Source organism: Epinephelus lanceolatus, chromosome 15, assembly GCF_041903045.1.
Source record: "Epinephelus lanceolatus isolate andai-2023 chromosome 15, ASM4190304v1, whole genome shotgun sequence".
Classification (NCBI taxonomy): Eukaryota; Metazoa; Chordata; class Actinopteri; order Perciformes; family Serranidae; genus Epinephelus; species Epinephelus lanceolatus.
In genome coordinates, this window is record NC_135748.1 from 7,036,294 (window position 1) to 7,055,670 (window position 19,377).

At 40.7% G+C, this 19,377-nt stretch overlaps 1 protein-coding gene and 2 non-coding genes across 3 annotated transcripts; all 3 read left to right on the plus strand.

Annotated features, from left to right (window-relative positions):
- The first annotated feature begins 1,385 nt into the window (after positions 1–1,385).
- Positions 1,386–14,231, plus strand: lrit3b (leucine-rich repeat, immunoglobulin-like and transmembrane domains 3b). Its single transcript, XM_033643510.2, has 6 exons — positions 1,386–1,565; positions 4,641–5,015; positions 9,892–9,977; positions 11,228–11,521; positions 11,610–11,669; positions 13,614–14,231. Exons 1-6 carry the CDS (start codon positions 1,456–1,458, stop codon positions 14,075–14,077), a joined length of 1,389 nt encoding a protein of 462 aa, XP_033499401.2. The 5' UTR covers positions 1,386–1,455; the 3' UTR covers positions 14,078–14,231.
- Positions 14,232–18,143: 3,912 nt separating this feature from the next.
- trnag-gcc (transfer RNA glycine (anticodon GCC)) lies at positions 18,144–18,214 on the plus strand. The gene has a single exon. It is a non-coding gene; the product is annotated as a tRNA-Gly (tRNA).
- A 632-nt stretch (positions 18,215–18,846) lies between these two features.
- On the plus strand, positions 18,847–18,917 carry trnag-gcc (transfer RNA glycine (anticodon GCC)). Its single transcript has one exon. It is a non-coding gene; the product is annotated as a tRNA-Gly (tRNA).
- Positions 18,918–19,377: the final 460 nt, after the last annotated feature.

The following is a 19,377-nucleotide window of genomic DNA, read 5'->3' on the forward strand; positions in this document are numbered from 1 at the left end:
CTTATAAATATTGTAATTTTCACTCCACTATTTGACAGGTATAATTACTTGTTAATTTGCTGAGAAATATTTTAAACAGGAAACAGATGTTGACCTTATAAAACACAGTGCATAGACAATATGAGGTATTTAACCGCTCAACACTAAAACAATGTCTTTATGGGTCAATGCAGTAGTAATAACAAAAATACTGTAACACTCATGGGGGATATTTTTCTGCATGAGTACTTTTACTTTTGGTACATTTTCCTCATATTACTCACAGTACTTATACTTATAAGCAAAATTGCAAATGCAGGACTTTGTGGTGCTGCTACTTTAACTTAAGTAAATCACTTTTTCCACCACAGTACTTCAGTACATTGTTATAATTATTGTGTATCTAATGTTAAAGGTAGACTATGCAGGAACTGTCAGTAACTGTTTGCAAATACACTCCCCAACTAAAGTGAAAGTGGAGGGCAACCCTAGATTAAATTTGCTTTTGGAACGAGCCTTTTGCCTTACGCTAGTTAAGTATTATTTTTTGGTACTGTGTCTGCAATTTTATTTTTAATACTTTATTGCAATGTGTCTTCCAACATCTTACAAATATTTTGTACAAGTCATTACTAAGTCTATTGCATATTTTTAGGCTAATTAATACGTGTCTAATACAGTATGTCATTTTGTGTATTCTGCTGTTGGGATGTAATTTGTTCCATTTCTCAAATTGGTCTCTAACAGCAAAAATAAATTTGTCCATTATAAGGATATGCTCCTGGTTATCCATGAATTTAGTTTGGGTGGGTTAGGGTCAGGGTTAGGTCCTTGACATCTGCTGTGATTATTATTCCTCTTGGGTGCATGCTGCTTACGTTGTGGCACCTGGTCAGCTACATTTTTTAAAATCCCGACCCCACCTGAGCACTCTGCCTAGGAACATCCTGAACACAGCAAAATAAAAGAACGGACAGACAGAGGGCAGAGTCTCTGCAGATAACTACACCACCACACACTGAGAGTGGGTCATACCAGGTGATTTAGAGGGATTACTTTTGTTTGAGTCTATACAGTGTTTATCTACCTTTAACACCAGAGTTAACTTTCAGCACCACTTAAAATGATGTTAAACAGCACTGAGTGACAGCAATAAACAGTACCTGTAGTAAACCTACATGGACGATGTCTCAAATTGTTCTGTACTGTAAAATGCTCAATATGGAATACTCCACAGGGTGGGGTGGTGGGACAAAATTGTCCTCAAGGCCCAAAAAGGCTTGGGCTTGCCCTGATGTTGTGATTTGTTACTCTGACAGTGAGGCGTGGGATTACATGCCGCTTGTAAGCAGTGTAATCCCAGCTAATCTGGGATTCAGTTTTACTCTGCACTGTGGACACAACCTGAGACTGGAGAAGGCTGGGAATATGGAGATACAAAGTACCTGTCTGAGTATGCAGTTTTTCTGAAGAAGGATGTATCTGCTGGTCCTCATTCACATCTTGCAGTCCTCTCTGTCGGCGGTCCAATCCTGTCCAGCGTTATGTGTCTGCTCGTATGGGAACAGTGGAATAACAGAGCTCAGGTTGAGTGAGGCTCATTTCATTCTCATCACTGTGTATTTGTGTGTGTCACTGATTTGTTTCTGTGGGAACACAACTCATTATGGCCTGTTGTACTGACTACTGTACTCAAATTATGTTTTATGTAACAAACACAGTAATGCTGATTCAGATAATGTTATGTTTGATCATTTTGATGTCATGATTTGACAAATTGGTTATAAGTAAATATTTAGTAAATGGATGGTATCCATACTGCAGAAGGCAGGTGTAATGATATGGTCTGCCCTGTGCATATTATGGATGCACAATATTGGTATTGGCGGATATAGGCTTTAAAATGAACTATTAGAATTGGCCAACATACTTTTTTGTATTTTGCACAATAAATAAATGTTACATACATTGAAGAGCATTCTATTTTATGTCTCCATCTGCTGGTGGGCTATCACAATAAGAGTATGCGTGTAAAATGATGTTAATTCCACTACAGAAGAGACTTGATGATCAATAAAATTAGGTGGGGAAAAAAGTGGAGGGCCGGCTCAGGCTCTCACGTGTGGCGTTTGCATGTACTCTTATGTCAGTGTGGGTTTTGTATGGGTTCTCTGGCTTCCTGCCACAGTCCAAAGACATGCAGCTTAATTGTCCATAGGCAGTGGTGAAATGAGGCTCAGTACATTTACTCAAATACTGTACTTAACTTCAATTTGAAATACTTGTACTTTGAGTATTTCCATTTTATGTGCCTATATACTTCTACTCCACTGCATGTTAGAGGTAAATATTGTACTTTGTATTCCACTGCATTTATGACAGCTTTAGCTTCGAGTTACTCAGCAGATTTAGATTATTAATAAAAATCAAGTAATAAATTCCGTTATATTATTGTAGGTTTAGCAACCCACCAATATATGAAGTAATCCACATAGCTCCGCCTTCACCAGCTGCAACATTAAGGTGATGAACACATTATTGCATTATTATTTATATTCCATTAATATAATAGTATATCATTATGAAATGGGACATTCTGCATAATTGGTACTTTAACTTTTGGTTCTTTAAGTGTATACTGATGCTAGTATTTTTACACTTTATTTTAAGACAAAAATCTAATGCAGGACTTTTATTTGTAACAGAGTATGTCTATACTGTGGTATTGATACTTTTACCTAGGTAAAAGATCTAAAAACTTCTTCCACCACTGCCCATAGGTGTGAATGTAAGTCTGAATGGTTTTCTGTCTCAATGTGTCAGCCCTGTGATAGTCTGCCAACCAATATCAGCTGGGATCGGCTCCAGCCAGCTGCAACACTGTAAAGGATAATCGGTTACAGATAATGGATGGATGGATAATAATGGATAACACGCACAGGGACAGGGTTGCAGTAATCTTGTTGCAGCCAAATTTAGTACAGGCTAACAAAAAAATGTATCATTCCAACAAGAATACATCTGTTGAACAGCAGAAAATGTTATATCATCATATACTGCTGATTTTGGATGAAAAGTTCAAAAGCAAAGTATTCCATGAAGGCTTGAGGCCAGGAGTATTGCACAGTTTGTCTTGACTGTAAAAAAATAAATAAGTAAAAAAAAAAAAAAATAAATAAAAATGTGGATTTTTTGCCAGTGCCAGTGGTGCTGTAGAGCAATTGATGTTAGTAATATGGCGTAAGAGTTTGGAGCCCAGAGAGAATCACTAGAGTAATTATACTGTAATAATAATAATAATAATAACTATACAGGATTTCATTGTAATCCATTAATAAACTAGCAAATTCAAAAATAATAAAAAAATATGCATTATAAAGCTCCAAATTAAGAAAATACTTAAAAAGATAAAAGTGCCATTTTCTTATTTTGTTCTAAAAATTAAAAATTTCATTTTAAAATAAAATTGCAAGATGGATTTTTAAAAGATGCGTGTTCTGCCTTTATATTAATGATCCCCATTTTTCCCATTTAGAGACAGTGTAAGCAGTGTACCCTCTAAAAATAGGCCAAAACACACCAGCGGCAAATGCCGCGCTTCAAAAAATAAGCCCCTCTTATTTTTTAATGTATAACCCCACACTGGTGGTGGCTAGACACACTTCAGCACTCCTGGATGAAGCGCCCGCTGCACTTTATGCCACTGTCCTATCTCCAGCCTTGCTGCCCGCCGGAATTTAATGCATTTTTAACGCAATTGCTTGTACATACTGGCTACTGTAGCAGTTCTTTTCCTCTGCTCCTGTAGCAGCTCAACTCCTCTCCTCACCATGAATGGATAAAGAGAACTCAGTTGCTGTTGCTGTGTCTCGTGTGACAAAGAATGGATGAGGAGAGACTCGTTGTTGAGGTAGAGAAATATCTTGAGCTAAATAACCCACAATTCCTTCATTATAAAGACAATGGCCAAAAAGATATTGCCTGGCAAGTCATAACTCTGGAGATCAGCTCTTCAGGTGTGAAATCAAGTTTAATTAGGGGCTCTCCACACATGATTTAAAGTTAATGTAAAGGTGGAGGAAGTACAGATCTTTCATTAAAAGTAATAATAACTTTGCATCGTTGTCTGCTGACAAGCTGCAGTGTGACGTGTCCAGTGTGTGCTAGGGGTAGCGCTTGATGCGTGCCGCAGCGGCACTGGTGTTTTTTCAGCTTTAGAGTCCAACCACTGCTAAAGCTATGACCACAGAACTTAAATTACTGCTCAATGGCACACCAGTGGTACACTTCAGCCTCCATAGAAGAGGGGGAATATGATGTAAAGAGGCAGGTTTTAAAATCAAAGAAAGGCTTTTTGAAATTAATTTCCAGGTAGGAAATGCATTCTGCATTTTTGTACATGCATGCATACATTTTGGTAATAAAAATAACTGCAAATATGACAGATTTGTGGAACTTTAATCAATTTGTTATAATAAAAAACATCAGACAAACAAAATGGTGTTTGAGTATTTATGGTATTTGTATAATTTGTGTCACCTTTTCAGAATAAAAACCTAGAACACGATCAAATAGCATGAATGACTATACTTAGAAATAACATGTCTTTGTGTTTATCTGTCCAAACTTCAGTTCTTACAGGTTTGTGTTTAACATCACAGGTTGGTGCAGTGCAGTGACCCTGGAATCTCAGCTGTTCCTATTAATGTCCCAGCTGATACAGTAAAACTGCGTTTAGAGAAGACCTTGATCTCCAGGGTGCCCCGGGCAGCCTTCTACAACCTGTCAGAGCTGCGTTTTTTGTGGCTGACCTACAACTCCATCACATCCATCCATCCCAGCAGCTTTGTCAACCTAAAGGCCCTGCGAGAGTTGCGTCTGGATGGAAACCTCCTGACATCTTTCCCCTGGGAGGGGCTCAGAGACATGCCCCGCCTCCAGACTCTGGGTCTCCACAACAACCGTCTGTCCAGTCTTCCTGCTCAAGCTTCTCTCTTTCTTCCCAACATCACCTACCTCGACCTGTCCAGCAACAGGTGTGTCCACTTCATAAAAATAATGGACATAGCTCCATGACATCACCAGTTGGTTATGGACTCCTGTTTTGAACCCTTGAGTTTGGCATTTTGGCCGCTGCCATCTGGAGTTTCTTAGGCAGAAGTGACCATATTTGGACATCAAGGTGGAGCTAATCCTAACACTAGTTGCTAGCTTGGTAACTTTGACATTTTTCAACCTGGACCCTATTTCCCCACGTAACTTGGTCAAAGAGACTGATGTGAACAAGTTTTGAAATCAGTCCAGTACTGAGCGAGCCAGCAGCTACACAACAGGCTGCAATGGAAGCACACGGGGCAATTGAACACCATGACTGTATGTCCATTAAAAGTGGTTATTTTTGACACAGAGTGGCTCACGTTGTTATTATAACTGTCTGAGGTGTCTCTTTACCTTCCACTTGATCCGGTCTGTTCGTTATTGCCCCATTAAGAAGAAGTCTCTTTCTGAAATATTACAAGATGTCACGAGATGTCGGCTGTTGCAGGAAAAGAACAGTGGAAACATGAGTGAGATTTGGAGAGAGTTCAATAACTAGAGTAGTTTACAGTAAAAGTAGTTCAGTGTTAGCTAAAAGATTTTTAATATCATGGATGATTATTTACCTGATTTTGACAATGTGGCTCAATGACTATGTGCATGAAGAGAGGAAGGGGAGAGAGAGGGAGAGAAAAAAGGCAGCGGAGATTTTTCTATTGCTGTCAACAATTTCATTACATCCTGCTGATGCTTCTCTTTATTACACTATCCTCTTTGCTACTGTACCACAACTTCCCCGTTAAAGGTTTTTTTGGGGGAGTTTTTCCTTATCCGCTGTGAGGGTCCTAAGGACAGACAGATGTCGTATGCTGTAAAGCCCTCTGAGGCAAATTGTGATTTGTGATATTGGGCTTTATATTTATTATAATTGATTGATTGATTGATTGACCTTCTTGATGTATAGGAAGGACAAATGTGGGCATAAAATATGATAAAAACATAGGTTGTATAATACCAAAGCATAAATATTTTTCCACCACTATGAATGTCAGCTGATGAAAATGGGTAATCAGTCTGTATAGATGTATTATCAGTGCTGAATCAGTTGATATTTTGCACCTCCTAATCATTTATTGATTGATTGTTTTGCCATTATCCTGCTATGCTTACATGTGTAACGCTCTGCAATGTAAACATAATTTCTTTAGCAAATAGCATTAGCCTACCTCCTCTCGTCTGCAGCAGGTAAATCCACTCTGGGAACAGCCCAGCCCAAGCTCTGGATTTCTTATCCTCTTTGACAGGTAGTAGACATCCCAGATCACTGCAGGCCCACAGGTCTACGTGCACAGTGTATGGACAGGAGTTTTACCACAACTTCAGAGCGTCTATATCCAACAAAGACTATTCTGTGTCAGCTGCTCCAGGTGTGACTCCTCATTTTGTTGGCACAGTCAGAAATGTGCAAACAAGAACCACTCTTTACAACACAGGCATTTTTCTCAGTGGGCAGATGGTCACAGCAACCCCAGGAACTCCACTGTCTCCCAGCTTCATGTCCTGCAGCTTGTTCATCCCCTGCTGTGTTTTTTTTTTATCTCTCTATCTCCTCATCCATACTTCATCCATATACTACGACTCACATAAATATGGGCGGCGGTCAAATTTAAAAGCCTCATCCATGTGATTGATGTCAGTTAAAAATCAACCATGACAATAAATATCATTTAGATAACACTAAACTATGTTTACTATAAACTAGTCTCATTACTATACTCCAGAACTCACACATATTTCCACAGTTGTTTTCCTGCAACAAGTGACATCTTGTGATATTCCAGAAGGAGACTTCTGCCTAACGAGGCAATAACAAACAGACTGGATCAAGGGAAACGTAAGACACTTCAGACACTGAAGCCACTCTGTGGCAAAATTAACCACTTTTAAATGGACAGAAACTGAAAGTGTTTAATTGCCTCGTGTGCCTCTATAGTAGCTTGTGCTGTGGCTGCTGGACGCTGCTGGCTCCCTTAATGCTAGAACAATTTCTTAATTTTTTTATACAGGGTAACAGGGTCCAGGTTGAAAAATGCCAATACTCATGCTAATTTTCGCTTGTGAAAAACAGGCTTGAACTATCAAACAGCTGATTCAGAGGGTCTTTAAGAACAACTGTTGAAGAAAACTAAAAATGATCCAATTAACTTTCATGAACTGAAAATACACTAAAATAGCAACAGCTACAGGTAACTCTGCTCTGTGAATCTGGGCTTAGCCTTGGTTATGTTACCTATGCAGCCCTGTTGGTGAGGCCACAACTTGTCAATGGACAGCACCCACCTGTTGTGCACACAGTTGTCATGAATGGAAAAATTAGCTATAGAAACCAAAACAATTTTTTGTACCAGGCTGTAAATATGCATGTAAACATTTTAATATGGCAGTCTAATGATTGCTGTTGAAGCCAGGCTGAAGTGGCCTGTAGGAAATATTGATTGTTACATAATTTATCATTTATTCTGTGGCAGCATTTATTAAATAAATGCTCGCCAACATTCTCCACCATTTTGTATGGAAAGTTTGATTGATATGATTCATTTAGGGTTTGCATTCTCCACCATGACATATGTAAGATTTGTTTAATTATAAACAGTTTATTCAGGTGCCTACGTTTTTCACCATGAATACTGTAGGGTTTGATTAGCGCAATATTAGGAAAAAGTGACATTAATAAGAATTATTAAACATAACCACTTTAATTTTTTGTCCAGTGATATAATTTCATAGTCAGACTAATAAAACCACACCTCTTGTTGATCAGACAAGAATGTTTAACGCACTTTGGGGAAATTATTAATTATCAATTATCAATTCAAATAGAGCTCAAATAGCCAGGATCTTTGCACCTGTAAAGTGACTGAATGTAATCCTACAGAAAACCAAGACAACGACTTTATAGACAAACATTTATTCTAAACTACTGACACAGGAGACCAAGACGCAATACAACTAACAACAGACAAGACAATTAGTAAATGCAACTATGAGTGGAATGAAATGAATACAGCGACGCTAATGAATGAATGAATGACCAGAGTAAACCAGATGAAGCAGTGAGCAATGGTAAGATGATTATCAGAGGAAACTTTGACATGAACTGTGAAAAGCACCATTTAACAGCTGAGAGGCATGGGAAGCAAAAAATTAAACATCTGAAAACTTAGGGGAAATCCTAGTTTTATCTAATGCCCCCTACCATACTTATTAAACTACACATCAAACCCCAGCACAGGAAAATCATGTTGTTTCGCCTGAGTTGTAGCAGACCAGAAAGAAGATGCTCTTGAGGGGGAAGAGGAAAAAGCAGCGCTGCTCCTTGGTGTGAACTGCTCCTGGTGCTGTCCCACGGGGCAGCCTGCTCAGCTGGTCCTTCTCTTCTCCTCGGTTGAACTTCTTGGAGCCCCTGGGCACTTTTGGGCGTTCTTGAGCCCACATGGCAACTTTGGCTCGGGTGAGCTTGGATCTCCATGTCGGTCATCTTCGCACACCCAGTGTGGGCATGCAGGAGTCTGCCTTTCTTCAGTCCTGACCTTGTTGGTCCAGGACACAGGAGTTAGGCAGACCTTGTGGCATAAAGTTCTTTCTGTTGGGTTTTAGCATGTTCAGTTCTGCTCAGGATGCAATCAAATTGCCCAGCGGGGCCACGCTGGATGGGGCCCAGCATGGTCTGCCAGCTTCTCAAAAGTTCTTCTTCTAGTTCTTCATTTTTTCATCAAGACAAAAGTCTCTTCTAATCTTATAGTTGTTCCAAGGGGTTGAGACTGGCAGGCAGGCTCCGGCCTCTGTGCTGTGATTGGCCTTGCCAGCTGTCTGTGTCAGGCTGAGTCCAGTAGGAGCAGTTCACTGTCACTGGCGGGACATTTCACTCCTCCCCTCCTGTACCTTTGCTAGTTTAAGGTTTAATTTACTTTAATTGCTTCCTAGATGGTTAATGGAGCTTGGAACATTTCTAATGCTTCCATATTTACCAACGAGGCGCTGTCTGCTATTGAATGGTACCAAACACACATTGTCTGCAACAGGATATTACCCACTTATAAATAAGTGGTCAACAGACACTACCAATTCAGATTTAAATGTTATACATGGTGATCGTGTTATAACATCATATATATATGTACATGTGTACATAGAAAGAAAGGTGAAACATAAAATTACAATCAACACATGTTGGTTCCTGGTATCTGCATTTCTGTTTGTCCTCTTAAAAGACAACTGCAGGGAAAGGTGGGTGTTATCACATTAACATACGTACAGACCTCTGCACCATAGGGGTCATGGTGTCAGAGTGGCATCTCAACTTGAATCTTCTTCCTGGATAACACCAACACCAACATGTTAAATAATAAAGTTGCGTTCTCCTCTTTAGTTTATTCAGTGATTTACATTTGAAACACATTTCAGACCATGTGGCTGAGTCTGTCTCTTTGTTTGTTTCCAGAGTTTGTGACGTGTCGTAAACTCTCCAGCCACATCTGGTGATGTGGGGGTTATTGAGAGCTTATCAGTTGAGTGAAGGTCTATCTTTGAAGTGACCCAGTGGTTGGTCACCCATTCTTCTCTGATGTAAGGATGCTGAGTAAAAGTCCATTAGTATAAATCCAAAATAAACAGGCTTGATCACCCTACAGGCCATTGAAGAACTGCAGTTTTTGGCACTTCCGTGTTGGCGTCATTTTTCAGCTGCGGAGGTTGCCACTTAGACCAGATAACACAAAAACATGTAGCCCAATGATGTAGGGTGCTACAGAGCTGTCAGTAGTATGCAATAGATGCGTTCAACTTTTCTCCTCTCCTCTCCTTTCCTCTCCTCAGGCTGACTATATTACCTGTTGAGCTGCTGGACCTGTGGTTTCCGCTCCCAGGACAGCAGGGAGGACTAGTACAAAGAAGAGTTTTGGGTACAGTATGTTTTGCAGCCATGGAGGCACATTATGTTCTAATACTGTCTAAAGCAACTACCCTTGATTTAACTCAACAAAGAAATGAAGATGCCCAGTGCCGTGCACAAACATTTGGCAGGCCAGGAGCTCAAGTCAAAAAATGGGCACCCTTTCCAGAAAAATTTACATTTACATTTAATGTTTTTTATTTTTTACATTTTGTGTGCGTGCAAAGTGCATCCTGCCAGGAGGTTTCAATGTGTCTGCTAGCACCAGGAGGGCTCTGAGGCTTATGTACATACAATACATTTGCACACAGTAATGAGCAGGGGATGTCTGTCTAGCTTACATATGAGATGTTTCAATATCTATACTATGTGCACCTAGCAGCTGCTACACATAAATATTAACTTTCTACATTTATCATTTCCTTAAAACAGGCAACAACAAAGAAACAGTGCCACATTGTGCACACTGTATTTGTCTATACAATGAATAACCACTCACAATAAACAAATCTTTGCACAACATTTTAAAACACTATTCTTTGATTAAATAAACAAGTAAACCACCTAATCTACCCTCCAAACTACACACTTATCCGGTCAGGGGTCAAAAGGACACGTGCTTCAGCACTACTTGGGGTCTATCTTGTGCCTAAAGATGCCCAATGTGTGAATATCGTTCAGACAACATAGGGCCCAGTCAAGATACATGATCTTAAAGAGTTCCTTACAGAGTTATTTGGTTTACCTATCCATGTAAGCTATTAGCAGTCTGTTTCTTTTAACATTTGTTTTACTTTGCAACATGTTGTTATCAAATGGAACTCTTGACTCTTGAGACATCACTGTTCACAGTTTTTATTGTGAAAATTTCTTTGGTAGAAAGTTGCTTCAAAGAACACCACTGTTGATCTGTACTGTAAACATGACATCTATTGCATGTCTGTCCGTCCTGGAAGAGGGATACCTCCTCAGTTGCTCTTCCTAAGGTTTCTACCATTGTTTTCCCTGTTAAAGGGTGTGCAGAGTTTTTCCTTATCCACTGTGAGGGTCCAAAGGACAGAGGGATGTTGTGTACTGTAAAGCCATCTGTGGCAAATTGTGATTTGTGATATTGGGCTTTATAAATAAAATTGAATTGAATTGAATTACTGAACAACCAAGCTTAAACCATAAAGCTGCTACTACATTTTTCCATCCAATTTATGACACAAATAAAACATGACAATTATGTGGATAACTTCAATTGTCCTGAATACCCAGGTCTTCATGACAACCCCTGGTTGTGTGACTGTCAGATCTCCATGGTGATGTCCTTGTCCATGTCCCTGGGGAGTCCTGTAGTTCTCATGGACCAGCTCCTGATATGCCGCAGGTCTCTGGGCCAGTCAACGATGATGGTGACACAGGCTGGGATGTCCCGCTGTATGAGGCCTTCAGTCCAGCCCGCAGCCACCAGAGTCATCTCTCCACTGGGCAGCAATGTAATCCTCCGCTGTGACGCCACCGGCTACCCAACACCAACCCTGACCTGGATCAAAACCTCGGCCTACACTGGTAAGTGATCCAGGATCTCTTTGGGGTGATGAAGGGATGTTACTACGATCTGAGCATCAGTCATGTTGTGATTTTGTTCTCTGCGCAGGTTGTTGCCAACAAGACATCCTTGAGAATTCTGACCAGCTACCCAGGAACTTGGAGAGCTGTAAGTGGTGCTATATTTTGATTTTTATAGCATACAGGGCTCACATTCATATTCACTCAATACCAGTGTTTCCCCTGTATTTGCTTTTCTGTGATTTTTGCACCAGTGACTGTATATAAAGATGGACATCGCATCTCCAATTCCTCACACTTCACAAATGTATCCCAGATACAACCACTACCATCTTGTGCTGATGACTTAATTTGGAGCTAGAGTTTGCATTGTAGCAGTCTCGTGGTATTGAGTTCCCTCCCATACACCTAACCAACTTATCATGAGCAGAGCCATTGATCATGAGCACACCAAGTGGCACACACAGCTGTCAATCACAACATCAAAACCACTGCTATTCATTCACACAATTGCTGCATACATTTTAGATGTAATTTCAGTATACAGGCTTTACTCAAAAACTGTATGCAACTAAACAAAATGAATCCCAGCTGGCCACCAACATTGTTAGATGCTGATATTTGGTTGAATTTAAGTTGTGATGTCAGGTGGCCAAAATTCTATGTCAGGACAATGTCAAATGCCAGAGTCAATTTGATATAGAATGCTAACGACAGATGATGTTTATATTTTGTTAGTTTTAAGTTGTTACATTACATTTAGTTGTAAAGTATGAGGAACAATACCCAACGCCTGCAAAATGTCATAATGTGAACATCCACGCAAGATAAAATTCTAATGTCATTAGACATTTAAAATACTGTCAACCCGATTTTCAATCCAACCAAATTTAAACGTCTGTTTGATGAAAGAGTCCAAAGTCAGTCTGATGTCATATTGATGTACTGTGTGAGCTGGGATAACTGAAATTGTTGGGGGATATCATTCTTTTAGAAAAACACAAATCTGATACTCTTGTCAAGGCCCAGGCAGTACTGCTGAAATGATTCATATCAGGTCTAGGGGATATGACTACCACAGAGCATTATGGCTTTACTAGGTTTTAACAAGCCACAACACAATGGAATGCCAATCAACAAGAAATGATCAAACCTTACATAAAACCTTGCTGAGCTTGGCTAGTTTTCTGTCGTTGCCCGACTCATTCCCCACAGTGTCACTCACTTGACAGCATCTGGCTCTAGTCCTCTTCTTGATTTAACAACCGTTCACTAAGCTCAGCGTCACTTTAAGTGTAAGGAGCTAGGACAATGGCTTTAAATTTTGGCATTGAAAATAAAATCAAAAACACTGAAAACAAAGTTGAACTGAAAAAGGAAACACTTTGAAACACACTGAAACACTTTTATTGGAAAAAGTTGGCACTGCAAAAAAGTTCCACTGAAAAAAAGAATGCTATGATTTCATTCTACAAGTATTTTTTTTCTCCAGTGACTTCTCTTCTGATTTGTTCTTCGTGTTACAACTTTTCACAGTTGTTCTTGTTTTCACTGACGGTGGCTTTCTTTTTTTTTTTTTTTAAAAAAAAACAAAACAAAACAAAACAAAAAATGATATAGTGTTAGGCAGCTATCCTGCAGTGACTGAGAGACAGTGACAGGCTGCCTAGAAAACTCTGCAGCCTGATGAGGAGTTTCTGCTGTCACATAAAGTATTGTGTCATCTGCATACATTGACATGCAACTTATTTAAAGCATTCATTTATATGTGGTAAAAGCATAAGATCAAGGGGCCCAATATCAAGCCATGTGGTACATCCAATTTGTAAATTTGAAGTGATGATTTCATATAATAAATTTTTACGTCTACATTCCAAGTATGATTTTAACCAGCTTACAACTTGTTGATTTATTTATTCATTTATTTATTCATTGTTTCATTTCTAAGGACTTCATGGCTTTGGGAAAATTGCTTAGATTTAGTTGGATCTGGTCTCAAAGGTTGTCCATGTAAAACCCTAAGTCATACTTGGAAGAAAAAGACTGATACAGTGTGTTGAGAACTAAGATTGATCAACCTTTTATGTTTTAGTTATGCAGGAATCTCCTCGAGTGGGGGTTCGCTGGTCGATAATCAGCCTGAACGGGTTATCGTACAAGGATGCTGGTGAATATCGGTGCCAGGCACGGAACATGGCCGGAATATCTGAAGCCCCAATTAAACTGAAGGTGGTGGGAGTCACAAGACTGTCCCGTCTTCCAAAAAAGAAGCCCCAGAAGACTCCACTCAAATCACCATCAAAATACAGAAAGCCTAACCAGACCGCAGCTCCTACCAACACCCCCTCAATGAAGGAGAATCAGATACTCCAAAACATTACACCTTCTATTAACAAGACCCAGATGGCTCCTAATCTTTTGCCCAAAGTGTTCCCCATAGACAAGTACATTAAGAGACGCAAAATGAACTTAACAGATGCAAAGACATCTATCAAGTCTACATCTGAGCCTCCAGAAAACTCTACAACTGCTCTATTCTCAGAAACCCTTGTATGAGATACACTGAAGTTGGTCTAGGTCAGTTATTCTTTTGACTTCAACAATGGCATGGGATATTAAATAAAGCTTCACTGTTTGTTAACCTCTAGTTTTAGTGTTTCAGCTCTCTGGGGCCATTCTGCACTGCAAAATAATGCACAGTTTGATGATGTTGTTGAAATGTAACTTGTTTGTAAAAATAAAGTGTGTGATACAGGATGTCTGTGATGTCTAAAAGGATGTTTTGAAACCTGGAGTTCGGGTTTGCAGAAGAAGTCTCAATTTGCCTGCCTGGAGATGCGATCCAGCTCACATCAGGATAAGTCCCCAACATGTTTAGAATGTATTGTATCACTTATTTCACATTTATTATTTAATATTCTAGCAGGTTACCTGACCTCTCTTTGATGAAGCTGCATTCCTGAGCCAGGCCTACAGTCAACATTCATTCTCCCACTGCGGTCTGAAAGTTGAAACCTTGGGTCTGATTTTTCACAAAAACATATACGTTTTCATAAACACCGCCACCAGAGACAGAGGGAGATACTATGTCTACTAATTTAGCTTCCAAATAAGCTCTGTGAGAAAACAGAGTAAGCAGAGAGGTGCTGTTCTCCATGAATACAGCCTCAGTGGCACTAAACATACCAACTGTACCTGTTGTACCTACCATGGTATGGTAGGAACAACAGAGAGGAGAGGTGAACATGGGTTGCTCAGCCTTTAAGTGCATAATGCATAAAGTGTGTTGTTGAAAGAATGTAACACTGAAATTTATTAATTTCTTTGTGTGCAAGCAGCCTCCTTAGAGGAGAGCAGCCTAGCCAATGGCCCCCAGGTAATTTGAGTTGAGCCCCCTGCTTCCCACCATTACCACTACCACTACTATTTGAACCAGAGGGCACAGATCTGGCCATTCTGCTGCCATATTCTCTTTCTCTCTCTGAATCCAGATTGTGTAAGAGAAAGTGCAAGAGATTACTTGCTGTGGTGAGCACTGGACATTTTCTTTTTTATGAGTTTACCTCAAAATGTAACATGACCAGTTGCTGTGTTAATTTTGACAGCTATTTTAGATTTAGTCTTGAGACAAAAATAATTATTTGTTTTAGTGACATTTTAGTCATTTCTATCCTTCATTGTTTTAGTCAATGAACATTAATGACATTTTAATCAACTTTTAGTCGTTATGTTGTCTATATGTATTTTAATCTTTAACTAATCCAGTTAGGCAAAAATCATGTATCAGAAGTTCTTTTCTACAACTACAAATAATTTCTGCACACTTACAAACTGTCATGCCTCTAGCAGCGTTTGACAGGTTTAAGGGGTGATTTACAAGCACACACTTATACTGATCATCATTTGAAAAGCTCAACATCTCTATATTAATGCTCTCAAAAACTTATTTGACACCACAAATAACTAATCTGAGACAACTAGGATTTGTACCCAGGTTCATTGTAAACTCTAACTCATTGATCTCACTGTTAAAGGAGACCTATTATGCTTTTTTCAGGGTCATGTTGATATAAATATGTAATACTGGGGTCTAGTGGAATATATTTATGTGCTTTAATGTTCAAAACACACATTATATGTCTTGCACTGCTCACTGCTGCAGCACCTCTGTCTGAAACGCTGTGTTTGGTATATGTCCCGCCTCCCTAGCAGCCCAGTCTGCTCTGATTGGTCAGCTCGCTCAGTCTGTTGTGATTGGTGAAACGCTTAGAGTGTGTATCAGAAATGTCATGCCCCTTACCTTATCTGTCTTCACCTCCGGAGGCTGCCGCAAAACAACAACAGAGGCTAAGCTAACAATGGCAGCTGGCGGTTCATCAATTTGAGTGAAGAAACACGAGCCGATAGACTCCAAAGCGGCTTTGCAACAGCTGTTTTCAACCAGGAAGAGAATATGTAGCTGTCCTCGTGAATGCCTCTTTATAGAGATTGCAGATGTGTCGTCATCAATGATGTATTCCCCACGGTGAACGCAAAGCATCACGGGACCTCGCGTATACAAAGAGCAGAGGTGCCAGATGTAATTGAATTGAGTGAGAAGAAGAAGAGGATTGAATCGAGTCTAGACTGCCGACTAACAAAATGCCGATTAGCTGCTGCATTTTCAACTGCTGTAGCCGTTCTCACGATCGCTATGGGTTAATCAAAGGATTAGGCTTCTATCGTATTCCAGCGTGGAAAAACAGCTCAAGCCACATCACGGAGGTCACAAGGAGGCGATGAATGGCATGGGTAGCAGCAGTAAGGAGATTGAACATTACCTTCGACAACACTCCACCACACATGGTGGTGTGTTCAAAGCATTTTCACAAAGGTAAGTTATAAATATCGTGTGGAAATAACCAGTGTGACTTGTTTAGGAAGGAAAAATGTGTTTTTACGCAGCGTTGCCTGCACATGTTCGTAGTTAGGCTAGCGTTAACTGTTAACCGGGATCACAACTAGACAAGGAGGTTTCTCAGGAAGTTACACACGTGTACTACTGAATAATCAGTTGAATTTGTTCTACATCTAAAAAGCAATTTATATGTCTTTGTGTTTGCAGGCAAACCAGCCTATGAAATGCTAGGCTGACTGGGCACCTTCTCTGAACCTCGGCCATAGTGAGGTCAAAGCTACAAGCTCACAGGTTTAACCACCAATGCTCACAGACTTTGTGAGCATTGGTGGTTCGGTGGTTCAGTGGTAGAATTGTCACCTGCCACCCGGGAGACCCGGGTCCGATTCCCGGCCAATGCAGTAAGCTTAAACTGCTGTCTTGAATCGGGCCTTGCCCATAAAGGGGATATTTGTACAAAGGACAAGCAGTCATTTCTGTTCATTTGGGATAAAAGATGCCGTAGATTTGATTTGACTTGTGCAGTTTGGCGGCATTTAGTGCCTCTTAGGCTCAGAAGATTGCATTTTAATCTCATAATCTGAAGGTCATGAATTCGAGTCTCACACAGGGCGGGTTTTTTGTCCTTGCCTGGAATTATCTGCAGTGAACTACACGTGTCGAACCCATGTTTCAGAGACACTGTGGCAGTTGATGTGAGCATTGGTGGTTCAGTAGTAGAATTCTCGCCTGCCACGCGGGAGACCTGGGTCCGATTCCCGGCCAATGCAGTAAGCTTAAACTGCTGTCTTGAATTGGGCCTTGCCCATAAAGGGGATATTTGTACTAAGGACAAGCAGTCATGATTTGACTTGTGCAGTTTGGCAGCATTTAGTGTGTCTTAGGCCCTGAAGGTTGCGTTTCAATCTCATAATCTGAAGGTCATGAATTCGAGCCTCACAAGGGGTGGGTTTTTTGTCCTTGCCTGGAATTATCTGCAGTGAACTACACGTGTTGAACCCATGTTTCAGAGACACTGTGGCAGTTGATGTGAGCATTGGTGGTTCAGTGTTAGAATTCTCACCTGCCACGAGGGAGACCTGGGTCTGATTCCCGGCCAATGCAGTAAGCTTAAACTGCTGTCTTGAATCGGGCCTTGCCCATAAAGGGGATATTTGTATGAAGGACAAGCAGTCATTTATGTTCATTTGAGATAAAAGATGCTGTAGATTTGATTTGACTTGTGCAGTTTGGCAGCATTTAGTGCCTCTTAGGCTCAGAATGTTGCGTTTCAATCTCAGAATCTGAAGGTCTTGAATTCGAGCCTCACACAGGGCGAGTCTTTTGTCCTTGCCTGGAATTATCTGCAGTGAACTACACGTGTCGAACCCATGTTTCAGAGACACTGTAACAGATTTTGTGAGCATTGGTGGTTCAGTGGTAGAATTCTTGCCTGCCACGGGTCTGATTCCCGGCCAATGCAGTAAGCTTAAACTGCTGTCTTGAATCGGGCCTTGCCCATAAAGGGGATATTTGTACTAAGGACAAGCAGTCAAGATTTGACTTGTGCAGTTTGGCAGCATTTATTGCGTCTTAGGCTCCGAAGGTTGAGTTTCAATCTCATAATCTGAAGGTCTTGAATTCGAGTCTCACACAGGGCGAGTCTTTTGTCCTTGCCTGGAATTATCTGCAGTGAACTACATGTGTCGAACCCATGTTTCAGAGACATTGTGACAGACTTTGTGAGCATTGGTGGTTCAGTGGTAGAATTCTCGCCTGCCACGCGGGAGACCTGGGTCCGATTCCCGGCCAATGCAGTAAGCTTAAACTGCTGTCTTGAATCGGGCCTTGCCCATAAAGGGGATATTTGTACTAAGGACAAGCAGTCATGATTTGACTTGTGCAGTTTGGTAGCATTTAGTGTGTCTTAGGCCCTGAAGGTTGCGTTTCAATCTCATAATCTGAAGGTCATGAATTCAAGCCTCACAAGGGGTGGGTTTTTTGTCCTTGCCTGGAATTATCTGCAGTGAACTACACGTGTTGAACCCATGTTTCAGAGACACTGTGGCAGTTGATGTGAGCATTGGTGGTTCAGTGGTAGAATTCTCGCCTGCCACGCGGGAGACCTGGGTCTGAATCCCGGCCAATGCAGTAAGCTTAAACTGCTGTCTTGAATCGGGCCTTGCCCATAAAGGGGATATTTGTATGAAGGACAAGCAGTCATTTATGTTCATTTGAGATAAAAGATGCTGTAGATTTGATTTGACTTGTGCAGTTTGGCAGCATTTAGTGCCTCTTAGGCTCAGAATGTTGCGTTTCAATCTCAGAATCTGAAGGTCTTGAATTCGAGCCTCACACAGGGCGAGTCTTTTGTTCTTGCCTGGAATTATCTGCAGTGAACTACACGTGTCGAACCCATGTTTCAGAGACATTGTGACAGACTTTGTGAGCATTGGTGGTTCAGTGGTAGAATTCTCGCCTGCCACGCGGGAGACCCGGGTCCGATACCCGGCCAATACAGTAAGCTTGAACTGCTTTCTTGAATTGGGCCTTGCCCATAAAGGGGATATTTGTACAAAGGACAAGCAGTCATTTATGTTCATTTGAGATAAAAGATGCTGTAGATTTGATTTGACTTGTGCAGTTTGGCAGCATTTAGTGCCTCTAAGGCCCTGAAGGTTGCATTTCAGTCTCATAATCTGAAGGTCATGAGTTTCAGTCTCACACTGGGCAAGTCTTTTGTCCTTGCCTGGAATTATCTGCAGTGAACTACACGTGTCAAACCCATGTTTCAGGGATACTGTGGCAGTTGGTGTCAGCATTGGTGATTCAGTGGTGGAACTCTCGCCTGGTATGCGGGAGACCCAGGTCTGATACCAGGCCAATGCAAACTGCTGTCTTGAATGGGGCCTTACCCATAGAGGGAATATTTGTACGAAGGACAAGCAGTCATTTCTGTTCATTTGAGATAAAAGATGCT

Excerpts from the sequence above, each read along its gene's own strand:
- lrit3b (XM_033643510.2), top strand. The coding sequence starts at position 1,456 with ATGTATCTGCTGGTCCTCATTCACATCTTGCAGTCCTCTCTGTCGGCG. Across the intron at positions 11,522-11,609 it reads CAAAACCTCGGCCTACACTG|GTTGTTGCCAACAAGACATC; the intron begins GTAAGTGATCCA and ends TTCTCTGCGCAG. Across the intron at positions 11,670-13,613 it reads ACCCAGGAACTTGGAGAGCT|TTATGCAGGAATCTCCTCGA; the intron begins GTAAGTGGTGCT and ends TTTATGTTTTAG.